This window comes from Salvelinus fontinalis, chromosome 11, assembly GCF_029448725.1.
Source record: "Salvelinus fontinalis isolate EN_2023a chromosome 11, ASM2944872v1, whole genome shotgun sequence".
Lineage (NCBI taxonomy): Eukaryota > Metazoa > Chordata > Actinopteri > Salmoniformes > Salmonidae > Salvelinus > Salvelinus fontinalis.
In genome coordinates this window covers 46,959,018-46,971,997 of record NC_074675.1, presented here as the reverse complement: position 1 = coordinate 46,971,997, position 12,980 = coordinate 46,959,018, and the positions used below count along the sequence as shown (strand labels likewise).

The window sequence follows — 12,980 nt, the reverse complement described above, 5'->3', positions numbered from 1 at the left end:
ACGCATGCGCAGCCGTCCACCACTGCGCACACAGTATGTAGCTACAGGAGCAGTGAGATTTTAAACATACTGACAATCTAGCCAAGGAGGTTAGGGAAATTAATCACATCACGTGTGAGGCACCAATCCAGTCTAACAAGTATGTCTCCATTTCTTTCTGTTTCGTAAAATAGACTCTCAGGCGCTGGTAGGGAGAGGAGTGTGCAACTTGAAACGGTTGTGAGATCATAGTTACCAGAAGGGAATTCGTGACTATAGTTTTCACCATGTTTTGAGGCTATATAGTGTTTGTTTATGTTTACTTTACAAACATTGGAGTGAAACAAGCTTATATTTTGGGTTCTAATGGGGTACAACAGTTAAACTAAGCTCCTGAGGCATTTATAAATTATCCTTCAAGAGTCAATGGATACATTTCATTAATTCAAAAGTCCAGCAATGGATGAAGCAACTGTAGATTGCCCCTTTAAGGCAGGGTTTCCCAAACCCGGTCCTGCCCCCAATGCACGTTTTGTTTTTTGCCCTAGCACTACACAGCTGATTCAAATAATCAAAGCTTGATGATGAGTTGGTTATTTGAATCAGCTGTGTAGTGGTAGGGAAACTCTGCTTTAAGGGTTTTTAAACTGACATTATGAAAATGGTATAATACTGCCAGTATGTTTTAGTTTTCTCCCTGACATTCACCTTTCTGTCCCTACTAACTTATCAACAACATGGACGAAAAAGCAACATGGGACCGATTCTACACAGAAAACAAAAGCTAGACCTTTGAATGGTTCTTTGATTTTGACGCAATCCGGCACTTCATCCTGCCCATGCCGCATTCCCAACTCGGGTGCCTTACTAAGCGTCCTCGACGTGGGCTGTGGTTCCTCTGGCCTAAGACCCTGCATACACAAAGACTCTCCCTGGCCAGTGCAGATGACCTGTGCTGACATCTCCCCTATTGCTGTGTGCCTAATGGAGGAACACAGAGCAACCAAAGCCATGCAACCTCAGAACCCTTCCTCAAACCTGGACTTGGTTCTGAGAGCCTGGACCTCATTCCCAATCTGGCCCTCAAACCATCATGGTCACCTAATAATCCCCAGTTTACAATTGGCTCATTCATCCCCCTCCTCTCCCCTGTAACTATTCCCCAGGTCGTTGCTGCAAATGAGAACGTGTTCTCAGTCAACTTACCTGCTAAAATAACGGTAAAAAAAAAAAAAAATTCTAGACAAGTGCACCATAGATACCTTGCTACAGTCTAGGGAATGGGGAGCCAAGGCCAGCCAGGTGCTAAAGCAGTACCCGGAGGTGTTGAGGAACTCTGGGTCTCACCTCTGGTTTTCAGACGATGACCCTGATGTCAGGATGTTGTGGTTGGAAAAAGAGGGCTGGGAGCCAGGGGTGATTGCTGCCAATGTGGGAGTGCAGGAGGTGGAGGAGCTAAGGGGAGTGACATATTACTGCTACCACACCCGTCCTGTAGCTAGTTGGTTGTTGAAGTCTGTTGTTCCATATTGCACCTGAGTCAGGGAGTCAGTAGAGTTTTGACATGAATGAGATGTGAAAGTAATAAATAAGTAATTTCTTGATATAACTGACCGAGTCTCTTATCTGGACTTTTCTTTCTATGTCTACACAATATGAAGAGGTGAAGTGCTAGCTGTCCACTATACTATGAAACAATTACTGTGTTTATTTGATTTTACCTTTATTTAACTAGGCAATTCAGTTAAGAACAAATTCTTATTTACAATGACGGTCTACCCCGGCCAAACCCTAACCCGGACTGTAGACTTGCCTTTGAAAAGAAATTATTCAGAAGGACAGGTCACAATGCAAGTACACATTTCCAAGGCCCATGTGTAGTAAGGAAAGAAATTAACGTTTGCGATGGTAATGTTAAAATATAATGCTCAGTGCAACTGACTTGTAACATGGTCAGTACTAGATTATTTTTGTAACTTGTGTTTTACCTCTTTTTCCTACACTAACACAGTCCTTTTTTATATTTATGAATTCATTTAAAAAACAGCTTTTTATCTCAGGTTAAAAATAAGCAATAGTTGTGTGAAATTCTCATAAGAAAATGAAAGACGATGTCCTTTAGGAATATTTTGTAAGGTTTTTGAAAATGCTGTAGAAGTTGGCAGCCTCTGCAGTCTCATCCAGTATAGCGCCCTGACAGAATTTAGGAGGGAAGAACTCCTGGGGGTCCATGATCCCAACGACAATGTTGAAGAAGCTGTGAGTAAAAAAATGAAAAGATGATATAATTATAACATAATGGATATCTGTGGATTTAACAGTCAAATCCATGCTTGAGGGTAGTTAAGTGTTAATAATTCATAATGCTTTTATTATTATAAAATGATGGATTCTATGTTTCCATAAGTATCACACAAGCGAATTAAGACATTCTTTTGATTGCTTTCAGGAACACATAATGGACTGAGGAAGTTTCTCAGAAAGAGGATATGGAACAAAGACTACATAGACCATGTATTGTTGTCAAATATGACACTACACACATATGTATATATATATATATTTACAGTACCAGTCAGAAGGTTGGACACACCTACTCATTGAAGGGTTTTTCTTTAGTTTTATTATTTTCTACATTGTCGAATAATAGTGAAGACATCAAAACTATGAAAGAACACATGGAATCATGTAGTAACCAAAAAAAGTGTTAAACAAATCAAGTTCCCACATATGCTGAGCACTTGTTGGCTGCTTTTCCTTCACTCTGCGGTCCAACTCAAACCATCTCAATTGAGTTGAGGTCGGGTGATTGTGGAGGCCAAGTCATCTGATGCAGCACAATGACTCTCCTTGGTCAAATAGCCCTTGCACAGCCTGGAGGTGTGTTTTGGATCATTGTCCTGTTGAAAAACAAATGATAGTCCCACTAAGCGCGAACCAGATGGGACGGCGTATCGCTGCAGAATGCTGTGATACCCATGCTGGTTGAGTGTGCCTTTAATTCTAAATAAATCATACAGTGTCACCAGCACAGCACCCCACACCATCAGACCTCTTCCTACATGCTTCACGGTGGAAACCACACATGCAGAGATCCTCTGTTCACCTACTCTGCATCTCTGAAAGACATTGGAACCAATAAACTCACATTTTGACTCATCAGACCAAAGGACAGATTTCCATCGGTCTAATGTCCATTACTCTTGTTTCTTGGCCCAAGCCAGTCTCTTCTTATTATTGGTGTCCTTTAGTAGTGGTTTCTTAACAGCAATTCGACCATGAAGGCCTGATTCACGCAGTCTCTTCTGAACAGTTGATGTTAAGATATGTCTATTCCTTGAACTCTGTGAAGCATTTATTTGGGCTGCAATTCCTGTGGCTGGTAACTCCAATGAACTTCTCTGCAGCAGAGGTAACTCTGGGTCTTTGTTTCCTTTGGCGGTCCTCATGAGAGCCAGTTTCATCATAGCCCTTGATGGTTTTTGCGACTGCCCTCGAAGAAACTTTCAAAGTTGTTGAAATTTTCCGTATTAACTGACCTTCATGTCTTAAAGTAATGATGGACTGTCGTTTCTCTTTGCTTATTTGAGCTGTTCTTGTCATAATATAATATGGACTTGGTCCTTTACCAAATAGGGCTATCTTCTGTATACCACCCCTACCTTGTCACAACACAACTTATTGGCTCAAGCGCATTAAGAAGGAAAGAAATTCCACAAATTAACTTTTAACAATGCACACCCGTTAAGTGAAATGCATTCCAGGTGACTACCTTATGAAGCTGGTTGAGAGAATGCCAAGAGTGTGCAAAGCTGTCATCAAGACAAAGGGTGGCTACTTTGAAGAATCTCAAATATAAAATATATTTTCATTTGTTTATCACTTTTTTGGTTACTACATGATTCCATATGTGTTATTTCATAGTTTTGATGTCTTCACTATTGTTCTACAATGTAGAAAATAGTACAAATAAATAAAAACCCTTGAATGAGTAGGTGTGTCCAAACCTTTGACTGGTACTATATACTGTATATACAAAAACTGTCATATTTAATTCACTGCCCAATAATAGACACACTAACTTTGTAAGAATCCAGCCGGTCTTGTCCGTGTAGTATGTAGAGCTGACAGGTATGCACCCAAACTCAGTGAAGGTACTCATCCACTTGTCTTTACCTGGTGATGAAATTGATCCACAGTCAGAAAGCCACAATCAGGGAGTAGAAATGTGATTTGAGAACAGAATCACACATCTGAATTGCCAGGCAACAAATAGTTGCTAGGAATGTTTCTTGGTATTCCCTCAGAGAGAGGAAGGCCACAAATAAAAGGCAAACATTTAACAAATTGCATGCCTTGTCCATTTCCTTACCACTTGGGGTTGCAACTTCTCCATACCAGGTGTTGACCAGCAGACCTTGTCCTGGACCAGAGGAGCTCCCTAAGATCACCTGGCCCAGCAGAGCAGCATCGGCAGGGATCTCCATAGGGTGGAAGTCCTCCCTTTTCAGCCTCTCCTTCTTACAGGTTTTGTTCCTGTGGTTAATCGTATACATGACACCCTGGGAGAAGTCGGAGGAAAAGCTGGTTTGTATGATAGAATTGCCACATTTACCTGGAGCTAACTCTACAAATAGCACTGCTGGGTGATATAAAAAGTCATAATCAATCGAACAATAAGATAACAATACTCTTAGCAAAAATGTTTATCTTTAATTTACAATCTGTAGATTTGATTTGGATCTCTTTTAGTCCCCATTTGGACTCATCTTCCAAGAGTCCTTAAACATTAAAATACAATTTATAATACAAACACATTTTCACATATAACACACTATTACAAACATACATGATATACTAACATAATAACCCAATGAATACTACATCTAAAAAATATTGATTCTTCATCTACTATAGTCCCACAACATTTCTATGTATTATATTTAAAAGGTTTTAAAATAATGTTTAAATTCATATATTGAAAGGTTTCTGGTTTGCTCAGTTAATTTATTGCATTTCTTTATTGCTCTAAATCGAAATGTTCTTTTGCCTATTTCTCTTTTCTGTCTGGATAATACATAGATGATGGACAATCTATTCCTAGTATTTACGGAATGTCTGTCTCTTACCAACTGAATACCAGTTGTGAATAGAATATATATATTCTATATATTATTAAATAAAATAAGCATGTTTTTTTCAATTATCTTGTCGATTGATGACCATCCAAGAACACTACGCATGACTGCAACAGAAGAACCATATCTCCACCTTAAAACAATCCTTGCTGCTTTTTTCTGTGCAATCTGCAGACTCCTAACTTCACTTGAGGATGTATTTCCCCAGACCACAGAACAGTACTTCACCTGACTATCAATTAATGCTTGTGTTATTTGCTTAAGAATTTTCCCTGGTAAATATTTAGCTATCCTTCTGGTTATGCATGCTGTTTTTATATATTTTTTTTTACATAGATGAGTTATTTGAGACGACCATGAAGAGCAATTGTCTAGCTGCACTCCAAATAGTTTGGTTTCTGCCACTTCTTCAATTTGAACTCCTCCCATACTTAATTGTATTCCATGCTGTTTTGGAAACTATGAGAATAGAAAGATTCAGAACCTTTGTGAAACATCACAGCACAGTTGAAAAATAAATGACGAATAGAAATCAAAACTGGATGTTCTTCAGCTATAGATGAGAGGGGTTGAAGTTAGCTGAAGTGTGGGACTAAAAACAAACTAAAGATAACTATTGTAAAATATACTGTGTCCGTAAAATACAGTATGTATCAACTGGACGTAGAAGCCTGAGTGTTGTTGTCCATTAGTTTACTCCAGTTAGGGGAGGGGTGGTAGGGTTAGGGGAAAATAATACATTCAAATATATTAAATATATATTTTATATATATATATATATTTACTAATGAAATATATGGGGGATCGAAAATGATGCAGACAATTTCATTGATTGAAGCCCCAATCTATCTGCAATATTAAAGCTGCTCTACCCCTCACCACCCCAAAAAAAACGAACAAAAAACAAATTCTGCGAACCGTTACGTTAGACAAAATTAAGACGTTTAAATATGAAAAATTGTAAATTACAGCTCACTTTGAGCAAATTTTGGAATTTGTAATTAACTCGATTAAAAACATTTTATCGTTTGACAGCCCTAGCATGACTGGGATTTTTGTGTACTGGTATGTTGTTGGTTGTTATTGTGAATACATGGGTATTGTTGTGAATAAGTGTTTGTTACCTCTCTGAAGAGCAGAAGGGCATCAATGCCGAATGTCTTGTTCTCATAAGAGCCAATCTCCTTGAAGCGGATACGCTTGAGCATCGCATCATAGGTGTATTTGGCTTTTGCATAAAACTTCTCATTTGCCTGAAAGGACAGGAGTGTGACAGGGATTATTATAGCAGAGTATACAATTATTATAGCAGAGTATATCATTATTATAGCAGATCATATCATTATTATAGCAGAGTATATCATTATTATAGAAGGGTATATCATTATTATAGCAGAGTATATCATTATTATAGCAGGGTATATCATTATTATAGCAGATTATATCATTATTATAGCAGATTATATCATTATCATAGCAGAGTATATCATTATTATAGCAGGGTATATCATTATTATAGCAGGGTATATCATTATTATAGCAAATTATGTAATAATTACTATATCAATACAGCATTTGCTTTCCTTTTTTATTTGCCTTGCTTTTTTTGTGACTAAATTAGTATTTTTGATTTTGTAATTTTACAAGACAGGATATCAATATATATATATTTTTATATTTACAGCCATATTTATATGTCAAAATATTCCTTTTGGTATTATCATCATGGAAACTCCATAGCCATGTATTCCCGTCTACTGTGGAGAAACAAACCACATACTTACCACAGAGAGGGCTCCGGTCAGAAGAGGGGGAGACCCTGAGATAGGCAGGGGTGTTTTATAAGTGAATTATTTATACATTTTACATGCACAAATTAGCTGTAAAAGTGGACCTATACACTATAAACATAGAAGAAAACATCTACCAACTTTTCCAGCTGTGCTCTGCCTACAGTACAAGTACTGTACAGTACAGGTGTTAAATCAGGGTTATACTGTACGCAGTGGCTAATCTTTGACTGGAGGCAGGCATTCATAACACTGCAGCTCTTAGATTTACTACTCAATTTACAACACAATTGCTCTCCCTCTCTCACACAAACACACACTCTTTCTTTTACTTACTGCACGTATGAGGTACCTGAGCCAGGCAGCCCACTGCAAGGCACATCAACAACACGAAGGTCCTCATACTTCCAAATATTCCACACACTCACTCACACACACCAAACAGCAGACTGACTGCTGCAGGAGCGCTTAGTCACTTCCTTATAAACAGTACGATACTGAGGCTCCAGATCCTAGATCCAGCACTAGATTCAGGTTTTCCTTTGCACCAGAGAGGCCCAGTAACCCCTGTCCTATGAGACCAAAGAATAATATGTTTCCATAGGCCAGGCTAATGCTGCGTTCATAACCAAGTGGGAAGTGGGAATTTAGCACATACAACTGAGAAAAATCCACTTGAATGGCCCTCCAACTGGTAATTACTAGTGGGAAACTCGTCTATCATCCTGAGCACCCACTTCTCCCACATGCTCCCCTCTGATGTCACCTACTTAGGAAATTACCTCGATAACATCATTTTCTGCAATTAAAAGCAACAACAAAGATGTATTTATAAAATAAATCTATGAATATGTTTTTTGGACACTAAAATTAGTTTACAAGCATGATAGCTGTACTTCTAGTTTATGGTTTACACAGCTTGTGGAGTCAGTGTTTCTCAACGAGTTCGAAAGCACGGTAAAAAAAACAAAATTTTACAACTTCACAAAACTGGTAAAGATGGCATTTTATATGGCTTTTATGTTGTGATAGGTACGTTTCTACAAAAAGACCTTCCTATGAATACTTGTTTGTATCACAGGAGGTCGGTGGCACCTATATTGAGGAGTACTGGGTGGAGTGGAATCAGTGAAACGAAATCAAATACATCAAACACATGGTTGGATGCCATTCCATTCGCTCCGTTCCTGCTATTATTATGAGCCTGTCCTCCCCTCAGCAGCCTCCACTTTGGATATACTGTTAAGGCAGGTGCTATTGTACCTGTTTCCCTCCAAGCAAATGAGCTGGTGCCACAAACTAATAAAAACAATCATTTTGATTGTGCAAATAAACTTGATCTGTATCTCAAAGTCCCCCCAACTGTAAGTACTGCATTTTGGGGCTTGTTGTCTAAATAACCCTTGTTGAAGAAGGAAGCTAGTAAAGCCTGTAATGGTCAGGAATAAAACAGGACACGAGTGCTAATAGCAACATCTGTGACATCACGGTCATATGATCTCGAGAAGGTGGGCGAGTCACCTGATGCAAGGAACTAGACCATCTGAACTTATACCTAGTGAATATTATACAAGCCATCCTGGGTTGTATTCATTAGGGAACATAGCTGAAAATGTTTTCAAATGTTTATGCAACAGAAAACAAAATGAGCGTTTCTTATTAGACAAGTCTAAGTACAGTCAGTTACAGTCAGTTTTCTTCCATTTGGTGCCTATTGAATACAGCCATTGTGCACTAAGAGAGATGTTACAAGGTACCACTGAATTAACAAATCATTTGGAGACTCATTTGTTTGTTGTTAATGTCAGGCGCTAAACTGGCTTATCTAACCAGAGCATGGGACGCTACTTCCTTGTTTGGTTGAACCGCTCGACAGCTGAAAGGAAACACAGTAACACAGTAGCAGTTACTGTGATCTGATTAAATACAATATAAACTTCCATTGAAGAGTGTTAACATTATACACCCACCTTCCCTGCTATATGCCTCCTTCCTCAGCAGAAGACATGGGAAGCAGAGAGGCGCAGGGGAAGCGTGCTGGGCTCATAACCCAGATGTCAATGAATCCCATTCTCTGTTATCCAGTTAGATTTTAACTATGAAGTGCAAACAGGGATGAAAAAAGCCTCATTCCATGGGCAGGCCTCAGACCTTCCCATGCAGATTTATTTTCACTACTTCTGACAGTTCATATAGTTATTTCCTATTTAACAGTGCCCTAGTGACCTAATGGATAAGGCTCTGGCCTCCTAAACCAGTGATTGAGACTCATCATCAGAGTCTCATCTGGGGTGGATGAAAGCAGAGTGGCGCAGCGGAAGCGTGCTGGGCCCATAACACAGAGGTCGATGGATCGGAACCATCCTCAACTAGCCCATATAAACGTCCGTTGAAGCATTTCAACATCACCCACCTTCCCTGCTATATGCCTCAAAAGGCAAATAAAACAGATCAATGTCAATTTAAATCAAACATGTAGACGATGAGATTCCTAGTCTTTTTGTAGGCTACAACAAAGGGCAGACCTTAGGGGATAAACACCTAGATACATGAGAGTGGATTCAAGGGTCACAAAAACATTTACAGTACATTGAATTTGATTTGAAGATACAGTACAGGCTGAATTTCAACAGAATCTCAACAGTTTTCTGTGGTGAGGTCAGTAAAGGTTCTGACAATTCTCACTTCCAGAAATGGAATCACATGTCACTAAATGTGTTTCACTACACTGCTGTTTTCACAACAGGGTCAACCCTGCTGTACAGTCACCTGAGACATATGCTGACACACACACAAACACACACACACAAACACACACACACGCAAGCAAGTACGCACGCACGCACACACACACAAACACACGCCTTGCACCTCCTGTCCATTTTAGCAGTGTTGTTGGTGAGCTTCACACAGTCGACCAGCATGTAGGGCTCCACTGTCACACAGTCCACCACCTCATTCCCCGTCAAAATCTGAAACACAACAACCAGCTGTCTAAGTAGGGGAAAGTTCACTTCTTTCGAAATAATCATTTTTTCAATATGATCACAGTGACGTTGTTTTTTTTTCTTCTAGTGGAAAGCACACTCACTTTGTATGAAATAAAGATGAGCAATAATGACTCTATACTGTCATTGTAAATGAGAATAGAATTGAACACTTCTACATGAATGTGGATGCTACCATGGTTACAGATAATCCTGAATGAATTGTGAACAATGATGAGTGAGAAAGTTACAGAGGGTCAAAGATCATACTCCCAAAACCATTATTGGTAATGGCGAGAGGTACAAAATAATCTGAAACAACCAAAACGAATTGCAACTGCATCCTACAAGTTTGCAGAGTCACACGTTTGATATAGTTATTGTGTGCTAGGAATATGGGACCAAATACTAAACTTTTGATTACTTTTATAAGAATATTTAGGGGTGTCAATCCTTTTGACTGTCACGCCCTGGCCTTAGTATTCTTTGTTTTCTTTATTATTTTAGTTAGGTCAGGGTGTGACATGGGTAATTTATGTGGGTTTTGTAGTGTCCAGGGTGGTTGTAAGGTTTAGGGGGTTTATTTAGAGTAGTTGGGTTTATGTTTAGTATAGTTGTCTAGCTGTGTCTATGTTGTGTGTAGTTGTCTAGGAAAGTCTATGGTTGCCTGAATGGGTTCCCAATTAGAGACAGCTGGTTTCTGTTGTCTCTGATTGGGAGCCATATTTAAGGTAGCCATAGGCTTTAGTTTGTGGTGAGGAATTGTCTATGTTGAACGTTTGTAGCCTGTGTGTGTGCACTACGTTTATAGCTTCACGGTCGTTTGTTGTTTTGATAGTTTGTAAGTGTTTTGTTTCGTTTTGCCTTCGTCTATAATAAAAGAAGATGGCTTATTTTCCACATGCTGCGTTTTGGTCCGTCTCACTCCCACACGATCGTGACATTGACCCCTACCTTTTGGAGAAAAAAGTATTACTTGTTAAACAAAATCTCTCCCTCTCAGCAATTAGTATTGATATAAAATAATATAATTTCCCCCAAAATTATATACAGCATAAAATATAGCTCAGTATTTGAATTATTTATTTTATACAGTCATTATTGTTCATCTTTACCAAGGGTGTCAATACTGTACATAAAAATATATTTGATTTGGTGAAGTCTGGCTTTGACACAATATTCATTTAAAAAGTAAATAAAATTATTCCTATTTTGAGTGGGAATAATTGTGTGTGTGGGTGGTGGTGACGTCTGGAAAAGTAGAGGCAATATTTCATTTTGAACTGTGTTATTAGCGCGGCAACGCGGGTCATGTTTCGGAGGACGCATGACTCGACCTTCGCCTCATATTTCGGGGAGAAAATGGGTGTAAATGTATTTTTCCGCTTGTAACCATATCACCCTGAACATTCCTGTTAACTGGAACTAAAGGGGCCTAGCCCGAACCATGGAAAACAGCCCCAGACCATTATTCTTCCTCCACCAAACTTTACAGTTGGCACTATGCTTTCAGACAGGTAGCGTTCTCCTGGCATCCGCCAATCCCAGATTTGTGTCGGACTGCCAGATGGTGAAGTGTGATTCATCATTCCAGAGATCGCGTATCCACTGCTCCAGAGTCCAATGGCGACAAGCTTTACACAACTCCAGCCGATGCTTCACATTGTGCATGGTGATCTTAGGCTTGTGTGCGAGTGCTGGGCCATGGAAACCCATTTCATGAAACCCCCTGACAACAGCTCTTGTGCTGACCTTGCTTCCAGAGGCAGTCGGTAGTAAGTGTTGCAACCGAGGACAGACAATTGTTACGCGCTTCAGCACTCGTCGTTCCTGTTCTGTGAGCTTGTGTGGCCTAACACTTCGCGGCTGAGCCGTTGTTGCTCCTAGACATTTCCACTTCACAATAACAGTACTTTTGACTGGGGAAAGCGCTAGCAGGGCAGTAATTTGACAAACTGACTTGTTGGAAAGGTGGCATCCTATGACATCACTTCCTGTGTGGGTGGAGGAAGAGGAAGTGACCCGAGTGGAAGAGTTGGATCCTGTCTGAACACTGAGGCTTGCTCTGGGACCATTTCTTTCCCCGGTCTTGCTTTTAGGCTCTGACCCATTGTCCAACCCATCGTCACTAAGCTCAATGAGACTGTTTGGACCGTACTGATACTCCATGTGTTCCTTATGCTGAACACTGCTATCTTTGTTGCCACTATTGTTGAGGGGAGACCCAGTGCTGTTCACAGACACTTTTTCAAATAAAGATCCAAGGCTGCTACCAAAGATTTTTATGACTACACCAAGATAGACCACAGCCAGTCATTTCTAATGGGAACAAATGAGCCATGGTGGGCAGAACAAGCAAGGAGGGGGGCAGAGCCAAGCACGAGTTAGCGAGATCCTATTGGTGCGTTCTAGCATCATCTGCATATTTTCGTTAGGAAACGCCTACTCTGTGAAGTGCGCATGTGCAATAACTCAATTCGCCTTTGCACTCCTAAAAATTGCAATTTAAAAAAAACTTTTTCAACGGTTAAAGTTTACAAACCTTAGTCCACTCTGTTCATAACAGATTCTAGTTTTGGACACAGAAAACTGTATTGAGATCAAATGTTTCATTGATGAGAACATTTACAGAATGTCGGCCAAAATCCATCTCGCTCCATCTTTTCCCACTGCCCGCCAGTGGGCTTCCTCTCACTACCATATTTGGAAGTGAGTGGAAACACCAAGCGGATGCTTCACATTTAAACATCCAGTGAAATATCTGTCTCATTGTTCTATCTGTGCTTCTACTAAGTGATTCTGTAGCCATTTTGTTATAGCTATTGTTTGGTAGCTCTTCAATACTGCCCAGAGTCGTACAGAGCTCCTGTTCCTAAGTAACTTTGGAGGAAAACAAGAGGTAGCTGTCCGGGATGAACCACCCCTTGTCTGGGTTCAGGAATGGGTTGACCCACAGTAGATTCTTTACCTGGGTTATCAGACTCTCTGGCTTTCTGCATGGCAATAGGCATACCAATATGGCTTGTTCCACTGTCTTCTGAGGGGTGCCCAGCCACTTGTGATTGACGGACAGGGAGTAGGCTGCC

General features: G+C 39.9%; 1 protein-coding gene across 1 annotated transcript; it reads right to left on the bottom strand.

Moving 5' to 3' along the window:
• Nucleotides 1-1,685: 1,685 nt before the first annotated feature.
• On the bottom strand, nucleotides 1,686-9,733 carry LOC129865846 (ependymin-like). The gene is made up of 6 exons (XM_055938886.1): nucleotides 7,244-9,733; nucleotides 6,902-6,936; nucleotides 6,242-6,370; nucleotides 4,352-4,541; nucleotides 4,062-4,155; nucleotides 1,686-2,236 (listed from the first exon to the last, which is right to left on the bottom strand). The coding sequence occupies exons 1-6, from the start codon at nucleotides 7,308-7,310 to the stop codon at nucleotides 2,098-2,100; spliced, it is 654 nt and encodes a 217-aa protein (XP_055794861.1). The 5' UTR covers nucleotides 7,311-9,733; the 3' UTR covers nucleotides 1,686-2,097.
• Between the last annotated feature and the right edge of the window lie 3,247 nt (nucleotides 9,734-12,980).

What these genes read in the sequence shown, in the direction of transcription:
- LOC129865846 (XM_055938886.1), bottom strand. Translation starts at nt 7,310, where the DNA reads ATGAGGACCTTCGTGTTGTTGATGTGCCTTGCAGTGGGCTGCCTGGCT. An exon ending in TGACCGGAGCCCTCTCTGTG is followed by an intron (nt 6,371 to 6,901) that starts GTAAGTATGTGG and finishes CTGTCCTTTCAG; the next exon opens with GCAAATGAGAAGTTTTATGC. An exon ending in CCCTTCTGCTCTTCAGAGAG is followed by an intron (nt 4,542 to 6,241) that starts GTAACAAACACT and finishes GACTTCTCCCAG; the next exon opens with GGTGTCATGTATACGATTAA.